Source organism: Styela clava, chromosome 13 (assembly GCF_964204865.1).
Source record: "Styela clava chromosome 13, kaStyClav1.hap1.2, whole genome shotgun sequence".
In the NCBI taxonomy this organism is placed as follows: domain Eukaryota; kingdom Metazoa; phylum Chordata; class Ascidiacea; order Stolidobranchia; family Styelidae; genus Styela; species Styela clava.
This window is the reverse complement of record NC_135262.1, coordinates 12803148-12824548: the sequence shown is the minus strand read 5'-3', so window position 1 is coordinate 12824548 and position 21401 is coordinate 12803148. Positions and strand designations below refer to the sequence as shown.

General features: G+C 34.9%; 1 protein-coding gene across 1 annotated transcript in view; it reads right to left on the bottom strand.

The window, feature by feature from the left end:
• Positions 1–21401, bottom strand: part of LOC120333040 (uncharacterized) — a 104900-nt gene that overhangs the window by 67868 nt on the left and 15631 nt on the right. Inside the window, exons 7-13 of the mRNA XM_078119456.1 lie at positions 17429–17592; positions 17127–17291; positions 16864–17040; positions 16514–16576; positions 16098–16205; positions 15605–15640; positions 15291–15351 (exon numbers count right to left, since the gene is read on the bottom strand). Coding sequence (XP_077975582.1) covers positions 15291–15351; positions 15605–15640; positions 16098–16205; positions 16514–16576; positions 16864–17040; positions 17127–17291; positions 17429–17592 — 774 coding nt within the window. The remainder of the gene's footprint in view (positions 1–15290; positions 15352–15604; positions 15641–16097; positions 16206–16513; positions 16577–16863; positions 17041–17126; positions 17292–17428; positions 17593–21401) is intronic.

Sequence of the window (21401 nt, the reverse complement as noted above, 5' to 3'; positions counted from 1 at the left end):
ACAATTGTTGGTCTTGTGACAGCGTGAAAACATTGGGCTTCTAATTGCATTTCTGACCGTCATATATTTCAAGAACACGGTTATTTCGAACAAAACTCGTTAAATTATAAACAAAGCACCCTATCACAGCAATCAAACAGACGAAAACACGGTGGCCGCCAATTGGTTGACAAAGATATTATCGACGTATCGGAAATGCACACCCCCTATTCCACCCCTTCAAATGTAGAAACGCGAAACTTTCAAATATGGTTAAAAGAAACACAACTCTACCCACCTGCCAAGTTTCATCTTTTTATTTCTCATATTTGTATGGATTTTCAAGCTTTTGACAGCTACGAGTTAGTTCAGTGTCACCGCGCTGTGTTACGGTACCAGAACTTCTCTATCTTTAGAAGGTCCTGTCTTGTGACAGCGTGAATTGAAATTGCAAGATGGTCCGTTGGACACAAAATGGCGTCCGTTATCCGCAGAACCTATGACGTCATAGCAAACAAAAACAAATCTTACAGCGCTAACAGAAATATTTGAAATAAATAAAAGTAATAGCCTTCTGGAGAAAAATTTCATCTTCAACCACTGAAAATTTCAAAGCAATTAGTCCAGTAATCAAAGAGAAAAGCGACTTTTTAAAAACGTGTCAAAGAACAAGAACAAGAACAACAACAACATAATATTGAAACGATCGTTATGTCCACTACGTGTCCAAAAAGTAAGAATTCCAGAGTTTTGAAACTACTATATCTCATATTGACGGCGTGTGCCGTATAAACGATCCAACTAACACCATTCAGTAGAGATTATAAACGAGAGTTTATATGAATTAAGCTCTTCACACGTGATTAGGCATAACACGACGTGACCCGCACCAACAATAGGGAAAATATGACATATATTTCCATGTCTCTAAATTTAAACAGTCATGAACATATGAATACTTAGCACTTTTACCAAGGGGATATGGACCAAAAAAAGTTTACACTTGGTTGAATATAATTTACACAGTATTGTTTTTGAAAATTTTAGTTGGGACACGAGTTCTTTAAGGTGTAAGATTAACGGCTATCTTAATAAACTTAGTATGACTCACTCTTATAATATCATTATTGGAAATTTGGGGCGATTTCAGTTTGAAGTATAGTTGGGAACATCAACTGTTTACTACCAGAGCGTGCAGGTCACGATGAGCTACATTTAAATTTAAGACATTAGTCTGATCTGATTACCATTATCATTTGTGGCAAAAACGCTCATCAGATTAATAAAAAAGGCCAGGACTACGATTTCAGGGAAATTAGGCATATTAGTGTGTATATAGGCACCCCATGATAAACAACAAGGTAAACAATAAGTTTTAATATTTGCATGGTTATTAAGTTGGGGTGTGTTTTAACCGAATTGCACTTAAGGAGGCATAGTTCAAATCTTTTCAGTATCTCTGCAGTTATACACTGCTGGATTAACTTATAGTATCACTTTAAAAAAAATTCTTTGTTTGTAGTAATCACAACGTGACGCCCTATTGCGATGAAACGCCTTTTATTTATGCTGACCCAATGAACTTTACCTAAACTGACATTACAAGATAGTAATTGGTCTTTCGGTTTGGACGATTAAACGAAACAACAGCAGATGGGACAACACAGCAGTTAGCCCCTGAACGTGCAGCGCTATACTGACTACGCCATTATTCACCGGATATTGCTATAGTTAATTTGTAGTACAGAATAGTTAATTTCGCGATTATACTCAAAACATTAAAAGTAATAATTTGTCTGTCGATTTCCCGAAAAAAAATACAACATATTATTTATTTATAGACATGTAAATTGAAAGATTTCAAATGATATGATTACATACTTGCTCTTCAGACTTGATAGGCCTCCATCTCACTCAGTGATGAAAATCTGACACTTCACGAATTTTTTTTGGTGCAATGATAAATTGTTCTGTCGACTTTCAAGTAGTGTTTTAAAACGCTGAAAATCAATATATAGATCGTGATTTTGTGTAAGCCAATTCTAAATTTGAATTAAACTAAATTTCGTGGAGCCAACTATGCCATTTTCAGGTAGTTAATTCACACAAATGTTATTTGACAGAGACACTACAAAGCTATGCTTATGCTAAAGATACAAAAAAACCAACTATGTAATTCAATTGAGGTCATTTTCAACTATGTCGCTGATTTCACCAAAATTACATCCTTTAGTTAAAATGATATGTTAGTGTATCATATTGTACCTCATTTTGTATTGTTAAAGTGAGACTCTTTTCTGAATATTTTCTTCTAAAAATATACGTAAGTTTTAATAAAATACGTAACGGGTAAATTTCGACATTTAATTTCATAAAATTTAAAATTTAGAAAATTTAGACGAATAGACGAATAAAATTTATTCAGCGATTGACATTAAATTTCAAATATAAACTCTATAACATATCAGGTGTAGTCTTCAAACTGCACAAATTGCAAATATTACAATAACAATAAATACTCAATGAATTTATTTAACTCTTTCATGGAGTATATGACTAATTAATTACCTCTGATCAGTAATTTGTAGCATTATCACATTGTTCACGATAGAGATCGCAAACTGGGGATCGCTATCCAGCAGGGAAGCGCGCAACGAATTTTTGGGGTCGCAAAGAGTACACCAATTTGATACAAGATACTATATTTATAGTACTTTTTTGGACTTCTGCTTCGAAACACAATTATTAAAGCCTGTGCAAAATCTAAATCTTACAATTTCGATAGAATGCACAGGATCAAAAAAGCGGCATAACAATGTTCGGACCTCCTGAAGTATGCGCACCAAGATGGCGCACAACCTGAACTCAGGTTGTGTACCTGGTTAGGATTCAGGTTATGCGACATTTTGGTGCGCATACATCAGGAGCACCCAATGTTGGCTTGCATCGAACTATTTAGCATTTTAAACGAGAACGTGGGTCTGACTTTTTTATATAAATCTTACAATTTCGAGAGAAAACACATGATCAGATAAGTGGCATAACAATGCTGACTCTGATCGCAAGACCAGAGACGCGGTGCGCTCGCATCGAATTTTTTAGCATTGTAAACAAAAACAGTGGTATACAGGAATCAATCGGCGTCGGAAGTCAAATAAAATGTTCAAATAATATTTACTTGTAATATTCCTCGTTCGTTAGTTCGTGTCTTTGAATCTTTAACCTTCCATATTTCTTCATCTGAAAAAAGTTAAGATATTGATAAATAAATTGTCGCAGAACTGTAGCTAGCATAATCAATGGACAGTGGGACTGAATTTATCGGATCTTTTGCACAAAGCTCCCGCCACGTTTTAAAATGACATATTAGTAATTATCCATTTGGGGTCAGGAATGATTTAAAAATTTGAATTTCCAGTGCAATCTGCATTCCTAACTTAAACTGGATAATTACTAATTCTCTTATTTTGAACGTTGGTAGGGTCTTTGTACAATCCAAAGATCCAATCTATACACAATAATATATTAAAGTAAAAAGGCTATGGCGAATCTCTATTAAACCATGGATTTTGCGCTACATTTGCGAAAGTTTTGAAAGTAATGCATTACATTCATGTTAAACGTACCATGTTGAATGCAGCTTGCGTAGTTACGTAGATCAGTGTATTACGTTTAAGTTTCTTCATGATAAGCTTATGTATTGTCATATAGGTTTTAAGTTTGGCCTATTTGTGAGAAAACGATGGAACCCGCTGTTAGTGAGTTGGGTGCAAAAGAGAATCATCCATCAATCTAGACTTCTGTATTAGTTAATAAGTCCAATTCGTATAGGCCCGAAAACCTCTAATTTACCACTTATACAATAGTAAAATGGAAGCAATATAATAGCAATGAAAACAATGGGTATAAAGAACATTTAACTCACCTGAATATTGTTTCGAACTCGCTGTCCTAACCCAACAGGCAGCTTACCCATACATCCTACACAAAATCAAATCTTATCCTATCACTAACTTTGTGACTGACTGAAAGCGATGTCGCTTGTGGCTTCCCGCGCAAAAATATCTGACGAAAAAAGCTATCTGATTGTTGGTAATCAAATGTTTTTACCTGATTACTTTAATTACTCCAGGTTGTCGTTAAGAGCCGATCACGCTTCTGACGCATGATCTCAAAGTTGCAGAATGCAAATGGCGGTTGGATTTGCTTTATTCGTAGTATATTACCTAGTTCACAGTAATATTCTCAGGATCTTTTGTAACAAGCCCCGCCCCAAAACAACACCCCGCCAACGCTCGAATTAAATAAAAATAGTACTTATTCAGTTAAGGTGAGGGATGCAGATTCAGCCGGAAATTCAAATTTTCGAATCGTTCTAACCCAAAACCCTAACTGCACAAATACTCATTTTTTATTTTAAAACTTGACAGGGGTGTTTAGCTCAGATCACACATTTTTGCATCAGTGACGGGAGCTTAGTACAAAGAATCCAGCAATTCCATTATATTTGTCTGTTTACATTTGTCGAGTGTAAACGCGCACGTGAATGCCATCAAAAATGTAACCGTCCTACACCTCAATGAAAGAATAACGGCGTGTACAGGTTCAGCGTTATATCAATGCATTCTCTGCATTGGCGTACAAATCTTAGCTCATTAACTGGCGCATAGCCAAGAATACTTTTAAGTTTTCTTACTATAACGTGCGGGCGATGTCGTTAAAAGGGAGGTCATATTGTGACGTTGTTTCGATGCCTACTATATAGTAATTTCTTCGCCCAAACCAAACGGCGGAGACATAACATCAGCAACAAGATTAATCACGGTTCTATGTGAAGTAAATAATTGACTGATCAAGACAAGAGCATACCGACGACAACAACTGATGATATATAGATCAACTATTCGAGACCATTCAAATATTTGGTGTTATGGAGCTCGTGAAGAGGTGGACTGTTATTGACGTAGCCCCACAATAAGAAGGTAACAAAAACAAATTGTTACTTAGCGATCAATATTGATGGGTGAATTGAAATTACTCTATTTAATACCTCGGATGTATTTGCTGCTGCTTAAATTTTATTAATGCCATTTTGAGTAGACGAATAGATCGCGGAGACCTTAGGTCCGTTTGAAGCACTTTGAGTCTGTCTCTAGATTAGACCTCTTGGTAAAGATCGATCATGATACAGGAATGTAAGGCCGTAAAGAACATTCCTGAGATTTCAACATCCAGCGGAAGGGTATACACGTATTTTAATGTATTTAGTATCTATGTCAGCCAGTGCACTGCAGCTGACTACGTTTGCGTTGAGTTGCGCATCGTGCTAAGCCCTAGGAATGCGCTTGATTTCTAACCTAAGACTACCCCGCTTAGATTCGCAGGTTCAAATCCCGTAGGGGATAATTTAGTACCAGGGGATTGCTGGCGGCTTCCTCCCGCCACTCCTACCCCAAGCCACAGAACACTTGCACTTTTTAGGTCGCTTCGCGGAACACCAAAAATGAAATTGATAAAGAAAAATGATGCAATGCAGCGAGTTGCTAAATGCGCCGCGAATACCTAAAATATGATTGGATATTTTTGTTTTGTTTTTTAATTTAAATGCTGGGTATATGAATTAATAAATTATTTTCACCTTTCTATGTCGATTACTTTTCATCACGTAGTGTGTGCCTTTAATGTTACGTAACAATGAAGTACTTTTATTTATCTGCTCAATCTATTATTATTTATTCACTGAATCGAGTTTAGCAAACAAAGGTAATTTTTTCCGCATTTTAAAGTGTAACCAGGCAGAGGTGGAGGAAGAAAAGTTGACCTTTTGCCATTATCCTTTAGGCATACATGTTTACCTACAGCAAAACCAAAAGCTGTAAACTTGATATTGAACTTGACAATCAAAAAGCTAGGTCGACGGTTAACGAAAATGCCACCACCCGCAAAAAGTTTGTCAGCTTTAGGCCGACGGTGACGCGATATTCAACAGTCGTTAGTTGGGCGACAACTTTACGATGACGTGAATGACATGGCAACCAATTTAGCCCTAAGCGAACGCCATATAAAAAAGATGTTTTCTTGTAGGCTTTCCCACTACCGGAGGAAAAAATCTCATTATGTATAATTTTTGCAGCCATAGATTAAACATTTACATAAAGTCATCAGCTCCACGAAACTAGGGCTCAACGTCTCAACTTCTTAACTTTGGCCGCGAGTAGGGCTAGCCTAAATTTTACTGGTTGGCAAAATTGGCCCGACTTCGCTCAGTTGGATGGTTCGTGTCAACCATAACATCGACTGATGGATTTCATTAATCATCTTGCACAATTTCATTGATCATTTGAAGGCTCTCTCCTAACTTTACAAGCTAAGGAAGAACGCAAGAGAATCGATTCCGGCCCATTACAAGTTGAAGCAGTGAGGAAAGCTTACTTGTGCCTTTATAGGTTTCGCTTTGGGTAGGATCTTCATATAAGCGCGACTGGACTGAGGTCTGAACTCTGGATCTCCAGTTGGATAATGTATATTTAATACACTGACTTGTAAAGATCGATCTGTACACTCAGTGTCCAATGAGAGGATGAGCTGAAAAAGCCTAACTTGGTAACATCACGCGCACTCACTCAGAAATACAGGAGACCGATATCTGAGCAAAGTTACAGGCCAACACACTAAACTGCCAAGAAAGACTAAAAAAATACATGATATACTCGACATAGTCGACCACATGTTGGAAGTACAGTAAGTTGGTCTCGCGCAATCCAACTCGTAATCCATTTAGATTCGCCAATATTATAAAACTTACGACACTTGCATAAATATAATTTTGTGTCTCCAGTATTATATTTTCTATATGTAGCCTACTATTCAAACAACTGAACTATCGCACTATTGGACTGAACTATCGCACTATTGGACTATCGCACTATGGACTATTCCATTGTACACACCCATTTTGGATACTCCACTCTTACCTCTGTTACCAAACCCACCCACCCTCCTTGCACAACTGTCTGTATAAAGGACCATATTATACGTATTTGATGTACCGTAATATAATTTATACATATCAAAAGAGATGTATGACGCACATTTGTGTTTTAGGCCAGTATGATCTTGTGCATACATACTGTATTCAGTATTTATAATTACTAATTCTTTTATATTGCTTTTACGAGACGAATAAACATACATACATACACCGGACCAATATGTAAATCCTATCCCTTTCTTACAAACTTTTAGTAATAATATACAATAAACATATATAACCGCACGAACAAACGCAGCATGTTAATTACCGAATTTGCCTCGAGGAAAATCTGCCTATAAGTAATATTTTGACGGCGGTGTCCTCGTCAGTCACCGTAGCGCAGGGGTAGCGACTAGGTGCCGCTGAGCGTAAGTCTTTGGAGGATGAACTGATAGTAAGCCCCAAAACGGCCAAATTTCACTGAATAGCTCTAGATTAGAGCAAAATAGTATTGAAAAAGACGTCCTTACCACTTTGTGTCTAACTTTAAATGCCATGAAATCGTTTGTTTCAAAATTTCGGATCTTAGGGCAAAAAATAAACACACTCGCTACCACTCAAAATTAAAAAAAAAAAAAAAGATTGCGCAAGAAATTCCAATTTTCAAATCATTCCTAACACTAACTAGATAAATACCAATTTTTAAACGATGCGGACCGTTTGCGTGTAAAGCGAACGTGATGACCACTACACTACAGAAACGCATACGCCGGTGGGTCATATTAAAATGAACAATACTCTTGGGAGACTTCTATATAGGGAAACATATACACCCATGGTTCGTGAAATCGGCTTGAAACCGACCTGATGTCTTTCCGTAGTGTAGTGGTCATCGCGTTTGCAAACGGTCTTTCCAAAGTGAGAAACATGTTTTCCTGTTAACATTTCGCTCTAGTCTAAAATCTTTGACGGATCTCGTTCATCGCCGTAAGAAATGGTGCATATTATGAACTTAGGTATCCTTTTTAAAGTATAAATTAACCCTTCGTGGTAGATTTTTACTTCCTCATAATATCTCGAAATACTTTTAAGATGAAATGAATATTTGCTCGAACAATCGATAATAACCGAATGTATTTTTATCATAATTATCACACATCTAAGAAAAATGGGTTGAAATGCTGAAATTAATCAGTTGTTAAAAACATCTCAAATACAATAAGTAATTAAAGTTTAACTTCAGTGGGAAGTATTGCGGTAAACTTATAAATGAAAATAGTTGTCAAATCACCGACTTTTTTTTTTAATTCTAGATAAGTAATTTTATCCGTTGCTAAAACGTGGAGATAATGAAGATAGACATTTCAAATGTCAAGTTGCTCAATTTAAAGCGTAAAAGTGTGGAATCGAGTAATATATGAACCGATTAAAATGAACAGGAGACGGATTAAAATATGCAGTGGATCTTGAGAAGACTTCGAAGTTTTTTAAAAACCCAAATAACACGCATATGTAGTTACCACACACCCTGCCTCTACACACGGCTGTTGTGAATTAAGTATTTTAGGTTCGAAACCTGCTTGGTCTAGCAGTATATTCCTACCAAGCCGCAAGTTTCAGATTTTTACGTAAGAGTTACAGTTTCCGTGAAGCCTCGTTCTGAGTGGAAATACAAAACACCGTGAGAAAATGACCGCGGAGACTTATCATAACTACATTCTCATTCGTCACATATACAAATCGTTACGTTGTAAACGATCCATCCAACGTGAATCTAGACCGCTAGGGTTGATATCTAACTTTTAAGTGTTTCCTCTTTCATGTCATTTATTTTGCCGTCATATCCATTGTGCAAGGCTGGCTGCATTCTGCATTATTGGACACGTTAGTGGACATAACGATCGTTTTGTTATTATGTTGTTGTTGTACTTGTTCTTTGTAGCAGAAAAAAACTCTTTGATTACTGGTCTAATCAATTTGAAACTAAACTTTTCGCTAGAACGCTATTACTTTTATTTATTTCAAGTATCCCGGTGTGCTGTATGGGATTCGTTTCTTCGTGTGATATGACGTCATCACAATTTTGCCACTATGTTGAGCTATGTGCTCATAAATTTGAGCATAACTCTCTTGTTTATCGCCATTTGATTGTTCACAGCGTACTCAATTATAAATTTTTACCCACTGTCTAATGAACACAATTGCTACGACACCGTCAATCCCACCACTTCAAGGCAAACCATATGCTTATTTTGTCTCATATTCTTTTGAACGATGTATAGGACTGAAACAAGTGCAGAAACGAAACATTTAGTGAACTTGCAAACAGCTGTGAAGATTATATCTCATATTCGGTAAACAAAGGTTTAGAATTCGAAGTTTTATAAATATTTTCATATTCAGCAAACGAATAATTCAAATTTTACAATTGCGGTAAATTTTGAATTCGACAAACAAACATTTCAAAATCTAAGTTTTGTGATGAAGTTTTTATTTTGTGTTGCAGTCCTAACCAATTACAATTTTTATTTCTACGCCGTGATTATCTTGTTAAAACGTGTAAAAACAATAAAAAACCGTCAAAAAGCACTAGAAACCTTGCTAAAAAGTGCAAAAATGTATCAGAAGTTCGCTCAACTTCATTTGTCTCTTGTAACTTTGCTCAGAGATCATTGTTCTATATTTTTGAGTGATGCGCGTAACTTTGCTTTCAGTAAATTTGCTTATACAAACACACACACTTTGCTCTGATTGCATATATAGAAGGAATGCACAAACTCCATGTGCGGCGAGCACCCTAATCATCATACACGAGTAGCAGACGTAAATTAACTTCTCGCTATATTTATCTCGGGAACTGAATGCCAAGCCCTGTATTATCCCCAAGATTAACAACTGAATAAAAAAAAAAATATGGCTATGTACTGATTTATATTCTTCGAGTAAAGTTGTAAATTGATGATGTTTTAGCCTTTCTTGATATAATTCGTACACTTCACCACAATTTTCACATTACTTGAATTTCGAATACAATTTATTGGAATGGTCATGATCACAAATGTACTGATTGACTCGACATGGTTTGCAATACGCTAATCATTGTTATCACATTTCCTATTTCCAGAGGTAAATAGTATCTTGTGCTACTATAATAGAAACCAGTCGAACTTTACATATATTAATGCGATTTTGAGGAAAATCCATAACATGAACTGCGATTAATACTTTAGCCTTCTCCTCTTATGGAATTAGTTTGAAACGAGCACGCCAAAACCTGACAAAAATAGCACGTGGTGACTCAGTATTCTAAATTACCAAAATTATGTTGAAACCAATGCACCCATCGAAAATATTCATAACGGTCGGTTGTAAAATAGCAAATATGCAATTTATATATATGTATTCCTATTTTATCGATTTGATCGACAACACGGGGTTATTTTCGCTGTACTTGGGCGACGGTAATATTTGGGCCACATTTTGCTGTCGCACAAATAGTTTGGACTTTATTTTCTTTAGGAGCAAAGAGTGTGAAACTTTTTGTGATTCTGGTTCTTGTCGACAGTTTCTAGGCCCAGCTATCTATCTTGTAGTTGTTTTTGCTAAGTTGGGGCTACAAATATATATCATGATTTCTCTTTTTAGACCCGGTTATCTTTTGACAAGATTTTGAGGATTAACAGGAAATTTTTTTCGCTATCGTATTGTATTCCAATAATTCGCTGGAAACATATCTGGAACTTGGAATACTGTTATGGTAAATTTCACCCTAAATGTGCAAACTTGCAGACTGGACCTATTACGTCATATATAGTATGTATCTGCTTAGTCAGGAGCGATGAGAAGTCGGTTTTAGTTATCGATTCAAATAAAGGATAAATTCAGTCGGATCTTGCTCGCCTTACCGTACTTGGTAAGGATTTCCCATAATCGAATTGGTGGGGATATCACTTCAAGTGTGCAAAGTATCTCACTATCTAATTATGGCAGCCATGAGAATATATGGAGCAAACATAATAATCCTCTCCAGAGTGACAGAATAGAGTCTTTTCGTGATATTATTAGGAGTGTTTATAGAGTTTCTTTTCAGGGTTTTGCTGATATATCTATTCAATGGACCATATATCAAAACTTTATTATGTTGTTTTGTTCTGCCAGCTAATATTTAGTAAGTTGCATATTAATAGTTTTATTTGAACTCCTGGATATGAATCACTGTTTGCCACAACTTGTGAATGAAGTTGCCAAAGTTCAATTCGTTACTTGAAGGTGAATATAATTTATTGAACAACTATCATAATGTCGAATATTCATTAGTTTCATAGACACCCGATTAGTTTTTGTTTTGAGCATTAAAGATTAAGTTTTTCAAACCAATCAATTCTGTACATTCTAGCATTGCTCAATCAGAAAATTAACTAATAATACATATGATAACAATTTTTGATTTGGCAACATATTCCATATTCTTAACAACATGCTTGACTATTGCCGACCTTATTTATATTTTGCTTGAAAGCTAACAAAAAAGCGGCGACGTCGTCCCATAAACTGGTACCTATCTATATCGATAAATGAATATGAAACATTCAGTACTCCAGAAGTATGTGAACCAAGATGGCGGACACCGGAACATTGTATGTGTACAACGTTAGGGTTAGGCCATAATTTCAGGAACAAATACTACTTATATTTTCCCAAACCAAATCAACAAAATCATTTTTTTGCTGAAGATGCATTTTAGATCAAATAACGTTAGCGTGGTTTTCCTAATCGCAGATGTGGTGAATTACGATGCTAACAAGAAAACAGACAAAAAACAAAGCGCTTTGCTTCTATTTTGAGGGTTTAATAAATGAAAGACGTTAAAGCGGTTCAATAAATGATTGAAGAAATATGTGCTTCATTGTACAGTATATAAGATAATTCGGAGTCATTCAAAAACATGGGGAAGGAAAGATGGTATTTGGAGAATGAAGAATTCGTTGAGGATAAAACTAGTAAATATCGCAAGAAAAATCATATGATTGATCTGAAAAAAGAAGTTGTTCAGCAAATATCGGAAAAAGGACATATTGGCAGAATATCCACAAACCGTTGGTATGATTGGAAAGTTATTTATCAGCCAAACCCCTCTTGTGCACTATAAAAGTTTATCTATTACCATTCATGAATATAAGTGATATAGCATTGTAAGCTGGCCTCTAAGTGAGTGTTGATTCTGAGTATGCCAACAAAACTACAATCAAAATTGGTGCGAGCCTGGTAAAATATGTTGGTGATCGACAAGGAATGTCTTTTTTTAACATCTGTATCTAATTCTCAAACTCAAAATTTATGTACCTATACATGTACCTTATGCTTTATGAGGAAGTGAATAAGCTATTGGTGTGAAACTAAAAGTAAATGAGAAATAAATTTACTCTTACATTCTCTCTTAAAGATACTCAGGTTATTTTCTAATATGTAATATCGCCCCTCTTTTCTAAGTTTCTGATAATGCATCTTTCAATTGGTTTTTAAATTCTTTAAAATTTCGGCACGAAACACGCGCACCAATTTTTGATCTACATATTGATTTTCCCTTATCTTAAAAATGAAACTGGATTCTGAAACCATGCCCATTTCGGCAAATGAATATAGGTTATTTTTATTCATTTTGTAAAAATTGTTTGAAATACCTCCATAACGTTTCTGGACTTTGAATCGCTGACAACGAAATACTAGAAAAAATGTGGTGCGTGATATATAGCGGTCATCGTGATATTTATTCTTGATTACTGTGTACTTTTACTAGGATTTTTCAGCATTGTTGTAAACACATAATATTAATTACATTAACTGGCGTAACTATTTTCCGACTATCAAATAAGCAAATCAGTTAATGGCCTATACACTGTGGACTAATTTGGACGCATCCCACTCAGATATATATATTGCCTGAAATTGAAATTCAGATTAAAAAGATCTACTTAGCTCTTGAAATTTTTCTAACGAACTGGAACTCTGGCATATTTAAAAGCTCATGTTATTCTTTTAGCGACAGCATTCCTAATTAAACAAATGGGGTACAATTTGTTGCTGAGACTTGTGGCAACGTAGGAATTAGGACACGTCTATGTACGGAAAGTCTGAATTGCTCCTGACGATGCCGAGTTATTTCGTTTTCCACCCCCATTCCCTCTGTTCTCCCGTTTTAAATATATAACTATGCAACTTACGGTCATCAGAACACGAAATATTGCATTTATTAGGAAAAGTTTCTGGTAATGGTAAAAGTTTTCTGGAAATGGTAACTATATTTGAAAGAATATATTTTATTTCAAAGAACGGGTAATTATTCAGGTGATGGTTCGATTTGATGGTGGGAGGTACCAAAATACAACGTGTAGTTTTAACTTGCTCATATAAACACTTCCAATTGTTAATACAATAAATTATCGCAAAACAACTTAATAATTATGGCGATTTCAAGACCCTCAACATCATGAATCGATATTTTCTAGTTCTTTTGCCTAAAAGTGATGTAAAGCACGTGTAATGCACTTATTATAGACAAATACATTTGAATACAACAAAAAACGACATCGAACGCACAAAATTGAGATAATCGATGAAACCCTATAGTAACTTCGATATGCGATAATTAGTTTTCTAACCCCATTTATTTGCGAATTTAATGCGTCTCTGAAATACCAAGTGATTGGTATTGACATCATTGGTTTTCATCAAATATATCAAAAGTGATGGCCGAAAAAAACGATAAAAAAATAAATTCAAAATCCAATTTTTTCGAATTTTATTGATGATAACATTTTTAGCTTTCTAATGTTGAAATATATCCGAATATACTAAAAATTTTAATCCAAATGCAATAGAACAAATTTTTCATTTTGGAGTCCGAGGTCAAATATAAAGATATAAATATAAAATTCCCACATCGACTAATGCAAAAAAAAATTAAGTTTGACTGAAAATTTGCTCATTTATATGTGTTTGAAGTTCAACTCACGACTTCGTAACTTTCAGCAATAAGTCATTTAACAGATAATCCAATTTATGAAATTATGGAAATTTTGTCATGTGGTATTCAAAACTCCACTATAAACAACTTTCAAAATATCGCTATTAGATCTCTTTTCAGGTTACACTTTGATCTCAATAAAATAGTCTATTCTATTTTTGAAATTGCAATTACTTCGCAAAATATAATTTTGTAGACGATGAGATTTTAGTTCTGAACAATTCCTGAACAATACTTTTCAGTATGTATACTGTCATTATATTTATTATTTTTCCATGTGTGTCATCTATTACGAGTATAAAAATAATTAAATGAGTAGTCTCATATTTTCATGTGCATGGTCTAATATCGTCTGTTACACGAGAATTTATGGTTATTTATGATTAGGCAACCGAGAGCACTTCAGTTCGAAAGCGCAGTCGGAGTCAGATGTCGTTACGCACGAAGAAACTTGATACGAAAGTATATTCGGGGTTTCGGGAACAAACGAACATTTTACAGGGAACTAATCCGTGCCAAACTTGGCAAGAAGGTCTGTCACGATGTCTACAAAACCCACAAAAGTGATCAGGCCAAAGGAAGAGTTTTTTTTTTTTTTGCAAAATCGGGTTTTTGGGTCTCGGATGCGAGTACCCGTCAATCTAGTCACACTCGAGTGATTTCAATGTTTACAGGTCATTGAGCTCTGTTTCCGGGCAGAGCGTTTTGCAGAATATATTTTCACAAATATATTCAACGGGGTGGGCAGTGGCTTACAATCAAAGCATTTAGGGGAAGCGCGAACGTTTTTAATAATGGACTATGATTAAATAGCCAGCTCGCGGTGTCGACCATATCCAATGATGTTCCTCATTCCCGCAAATAGGCTAAATAACGTAGTCCCTCGGAATTGGGCGACGACGATTGGGCACCAACTCCACTATATTTAAAACGAACTGTATTACTTGCGTGAAATTTCGTCATACCATTTTTTATTGAAAACCGCTAAAAATAACGCTGTGAGTGGCTCACCATATGCCACAGAAAACGAGTAGCCCAACTGCAGCAAAAAATAACATGTGACCGAAATGCAGCAAATAGATGTATATATATATATATATGTATATATATATATATATAGTTAACAAAAGGCCTGAATGCCTGAAACGTCCGGAAAAAATACCTACAAGGCAAGAGAGGACGGAATTTTGATATGCGTATCATACATGGAGTGCATGGAAAATTCTCGTTAAAAATGTACTAAAACCTGGGTGCGTATTATCCACAGGTGCGATTCACAGAGAAATATGGTAATTAGTTGTGATCGGTACATACAATTATCGATCATTTCTTCGTCCTCCGAACAATACTGATCTTCACTTGACAAAATATCGTCCTGTAATAAATAGGAAATACAATACTGCTTCTCTGTATCGTTTTTTTTTTGTTGAAAATTTTGAATCTTTTCGGTTTCAATCAAGTATAACTACGTTAGGTAAGTACTTGAATACTAGAAATAAAAGTTTTAAACATCTTTATTTTGAAAATTCTAATTTTCTGCACTTTAACAATTATAAAATTTAAATGTAATATTGCTTATTGCATTTCTTATTACACACATACATAGAAAAAATAAATAAAAACCTTACTTGATAAACTGGATATCTGTTTTTGTTGCGTTTTTTCTAAAAATGAACGCAATTTACATCCATATCTACAACTAGCATTAGACGAAATGCACATAAATGTGACTATGTAAGCACGTCAGAGTCAGATTGTTTCATTTATTTATACGTATTATTCATAATAATCAAATCTAAACATGTGAGCCACGGAACATCATAATATATCGACTCCAAACCACTTTTTTACATGGCGTACTCCGAATTGATAAATCGGATGAATATTTTAAGGATGGTAATCTATATAATTGCCATATAATAAAGTATATTTAAACTTTATCTCTAAGCTGAGTGTAAACGGCAAAATAATTGGTTTGTGTGAAATTGTATTGGAACTTTTGTTCAAAATAAGAAGTTGCTATGGTGACTGCACTTTGAGGATATATAAACATTTTGTAGCGCAATAAATCCCAACAAATAGTATAGTATAGTCGCTCGAATAACAAAATTAAATTAATACTTTTGGACGGAATTGGTTTGAAATTGCAAGTTTTGCGGCTTCCCGGTGACTTTCAGGTACATATGACAACAATCTATCAGTCACTCTTCTAAATAAGCTATTTCCATCCTGAAAATACATTTACCTGTGCTCAATGATAAATTTATTACAGTATTTTATTAAAATCATAATAAATCTCGATTTTTGGAAAACAAATCTAATATTGGTAAAAATTTTGAATTTGTTCAAAACGTTGAATTGTGTTATTCAGTATCCCACTTATTTGATTTTTCACTGACTTTTTCTTGCAGCTTAAGTTTAAAAAAGTGTAAAACCCATTTTGTGGCTCTGTACTTCCAAACGTATTTCATATACGGATGTTACTGGCAAATGCTTATCCTAGCCAGATATATAAAATCATCATTGAATCCACAAACCTGATATGCCATGAGTGAGCTGTTCACTGCAGGCTTAGTCTTGAACCATTTGATCGCTAATTTCTGAAAAATTTTTGGTTGTAGTTAGATCTTCGACCATTTACAAAAGTTCTACAATATCTATTTATATATTCAACAATATGATTTTGCATTTTACATATATTTAATATCCATATATTACTACTATTCATTAATATATTTTGGCTTTTTCGGTCTATGAGGTTCTTTTGGGGTGCAATATGGTTCAGTAGCAAGATGTCGCTGACAGGATAACTTGTCGATACGACTTTTGGTACATTAGAAAATATAATAAAGGTAAGAATCTAAAACGTTTCAATTTGTATCACTACCTTTGAAGATTGTGCTTGTTGCAGCGATTGTTTGTCTGCTTCAGTAAACTGCTCTTTGGGTTTTCTACAATCTTTCAAGTAAAGTTTCTTCTGAACTTTATTTTCCATCAAGATATTCATCAGTAATTCAAAACTTTTTTCATCAATAACATTGTCATTTATATTAAGTAGTTGCATCTGTTGCAAATAGAAGAATACATGTAGGGAATACATATATAGATAGCTAGTGTTTACGCACGCTTAACAACTAATTACTTTATAACCTGACTTTCGCAGTAACGAATGGAACGCAATAACGTGAAAATGTGATTTTCTTTCTGCTTAGACGGAAGCTCCAAACTTGCTATAATCCCTCGGTCAATCGTGTCACGGAGAAGTTCGACACATCTACCATCACATTGATTTTCCCTGATATCCAATGACAACGGCTGTTTTGTTGTATGAAAAAAAGATTACATTTTCATACTGCAGATGGAAATTTCATGGAATAGGACCAGTGTGAATAAATACGATTCTGGAGGGAAATTGTACACAATGAAATAATTAAACGAATATCACTACTCACCGTTGTGTCAACGTATGGGTTGCTTGAAATAGCCTGAAGTAGTCCTGCCAGATCATCCGCAGTTTCACAGCATTCTCGTACACTTATTTCCTGCAGTCGATTCCTTTTCATCAAATTAATCAGCAGATTTAACTCTGGATATTCAATACGATCCAACTTGATGACTTTGAGAAAAAACGGTTGCTTAATTTTTTCCAAATCTTTGGAGCTTTTAATTTCTTTTGAGACCAGTTTTTGTGTCGACTTTATTAGAGCTGCAATTAATATTTCTGACCACTAAAGTTAAACATAAATACAAAATGAAAATTAGAACTCAAACTAATGTTTCTCAAAAACGATGGATGTGCGTCCTATTTATAAAGAGTTCTAGACGCTTGTCACTTAGTGGGTACATATGATTGTGATGTCAATCACCTACCTCCCCCAATCCTATCCAATATAAATAACTATGTTTTTATTGTTCCTTTCGGATATTAAACCTAATCGAGAATAAGTTCACGGCTATTATCACAAGTTGAAAAAAAAAAGAGAATTTATCACCACAACCGACAAAATATGCTTTTAAACAAGAATTTTTAAATTTAGGATTTTTTTTCATGTACTTGAAGAATCTTCTGCGTGTCTATTCGACAGAATTTATAAACCATCGATTTTGAAAGACATTCATGGTTCCGCTTCTCTTTGTTTCGAACACCATGACGTGGTTGTAATGTATTCCTTGGAATCAAATTACACGAATTCTACAATGTCATCATGGTGCAACGCGTAGCAATAGGAATTTCTTTTCATGTACCTAAAGGGTCACCTGTGTGTCTGTTCAACAGAATTGGTAAATCATCGATTTGAAAGGCCTTCGTAGTTCCGCTTCTCTTTGTTTCGGACACCACGACGTGCTTGTAATATATTCCCTGGAATCTTTTTCTCGAGGCTGCTTGTTGTCTGTCTTACCGATCTATTATTGTAGGCTAAGACTGATAAAGCGTGGGCCCTTCAATAACGCATATCGATGCGTTTTGTTGAACATGTTTCACAACCTAAGTTGAAAAGTGAAATAAAATTAATTTTGCGTTTTATTGACTGATGCGAATCTGAAGATTTTACCTAATTCTAAAATTTACATTTATGGGATGCTTAATCAATCGCAAATAGACGAAACCCCTGACGACTTGAAGCACCCAGCCACATACAGGTGCAGCATTTGGCAAAACTTATACTTTGTGGGATTTTATTTTTGTGTGAGATCAAAAGTACAAGGGAATGCGCCCGACTGTAACCTCGTAAACTTTTTTTCGTGAGTTGCAGTCCTTCGCAAAATACCGCGATTTTAATTTGAAACGACTAGTAAATATTTAACATAAAATTGTAAACGTCTGATGGCTCAAAGCCGTTTTACTCTTTACAATCTAATTTATTTCCAGAATTAACTCTCGCGAATGCATAGTGTCAAAAAATTCGAGCAATGCTCAATTTATTTACAAATATATGTTTACACTTAAATTCAATATAAAACTCTGAAACACATCTAAGTATCCAACCAAGCAGTTGCGGACTGGACTAAAATTATCCAATAGAAATGTTATTTTATAAAGCATGCATTATGCACGGGTAAAGGGAAGAATTGCTTTAAACGTATGTTCATTTTGTTGCCAATCTTTGGATGAGGCTTGTCAAATTAACAGGAATATAAATAAAATAATACAAGTATGACAAAATTATATGAGTAGCAACTATATGATAAATGTAGGCAAACTCCGAAATGAATGCAGAAAAATATACTCATCCTAAAACTAATATACTTTTTCTCACCTTTTACCTGAGTGTGAAGTTCGTTCGCTGTTACCGATTCAAGATTTTTTACAACGAACGCTTTTGGTAACTCTCCACAAACAGGGTCAGGAACACCAACCACTCCAACATCTTTAACACCAGGGTGACGCAATAGTACATTTTCTATTTCGACAGGTGATACCTAAACAGACAGTATACGCATTGATTGCTACACGAATCAATTTAACCTGCGGGTAAAAAAATTCGGCCTCAACCATATTTTTACAATGTCGTAAGAATCTTCTTTTGCTAGTCAGTTATTGATAAACATGTTTCTTATCGTATATGAACGCTCAGTAAACTGTCTGATTGATGGATTCAATTAACTTATGTGTCTATATAGTCTATAGATATTTCTATAGACCCATTTCAATATAAAACAGATACAATTACACGTCTGGAACAGTATTCGAGAAGATTCGATTTAATTTGATAAAATATATTCTATTCTATTCGGAAATCGTCAAGTTCTCGAAAATCTCCATGCCCAGTTGTGTCAGTCAAGTATTTCTGTCATTAAACAGCTTTGTCGCTTTGAGTCTAAGTACGTACTGAAGAAAAAAACGATAAACATGCTGCTCGCCTGGAATGTGTTATACTTGATAACTTCCTTCAATCGGCCAGTAACATATAGCCTTTCATTCTTAACAACGCCGATATCGCCTGTACAAAGAAATCCATCCTTATTTGATTGTTTTCATCGTTGCTTCGGCATTTTTATAATATCCAACGGTCATCTAGTAAATGGCATAACTAGGAATTACTTTTGAAATATAGACTCTGTCACATTTTCTTATTTAGTTGCAACTACAAATTTATAATTCCTTTATTGTATGACTGTCACTTTGAACAAATGTACTGAGTTTCTTTTAATTCAATTTCTTTCTTTCAAAAAGAAATAAATAGTAAATTGCCATTAAAAGTATAACATAACACATAGAATTTTAATATTCATTTATGTCAGTTCATATTGTGTACATTGCACAAAGAGATTGCCTACTTGTGGTCCCATGACCCCTATTTCTCCGTCTTGACCAGGTTTCATTTTTTCCTTTGTATTCGGATCAACAATCTGTAAAACAGCATCCAAATACCAACCAATATTTCGATTATGAAAAACTGTTACTCATTTTGTCTGTTTTCTGGTTACTAGTTACAGCTTCCTCCAGCGCATGTCCTTATTATTATTTAACTTCACACTGATAATAAAATCCTAATTTTATAACCATAATTTCTTGATTGACGCAAACAGAGCCAACTGAATCGGTGAATGAATCAGTATTGGGTCATTGCATTCACTATAAATAGCCTACGATTGGTTTGGTTAATTCATATCATTTTGAATTCAAGTTATTGTGTATGCAAATATCGGATACCAGACATGGATATGCTGTGATGGGAATGCAGAGTGAACATTAATATGTATCGCCCAAGCCACAAAAATCATGTAAGAGTCAGACGTGTGAGACTCGAAAACTGACACCCGATCCCAACTTCTGCACATGAAAAAAACACGAAACTTGAGTTTGAAAACTGGTGTCAGAATATACTAGGTTAGTTCTCAGCTTCCGTTTTCAAATTTAAATGCCACGTGATTCGGACCATGCTTCCAGTTTTCGTAACTGCTGTAACACAATTGCTTTATACATTTTGAGTTGAACCAAAATCTGCCGATTTACTATTGCTTGATTCTGATTTTTTGAATGAAAAACGTGATAGCCCTTCAGAGAGGGGGGATCCACGCAGAAATGTTCACGAAATGAATCTAAAAATATCTAAATATTCGTAGCGCTATGAGGTTGGAAATATGGAAACATGACCGATCAAAGTAGTTCAGCAGCTACCAATAGTCAGCCAAACGTTTTACCCGATACGCGGTCTTGCTGTTTTAGACTGGAAAGATTCAATTTTAGTCCTTGCCATATTATCTTGATTTGTGAATCCATGTAAAATTGAATTCGCCTCATGATAGCTTTTTCATTATCAAAAATGAAGGCGCATGCATGTTCACTAAACGCTGTAAGTACTTCTAGTTAGCATGGCACAAATTTTGCTGCATTTAGTATTCCTAACTCCCACCTGACTAGGTAGGTCATCCAAACATTACGTCACTGAAACGTCCCAATCACGTATAGAGCTTGCCAAA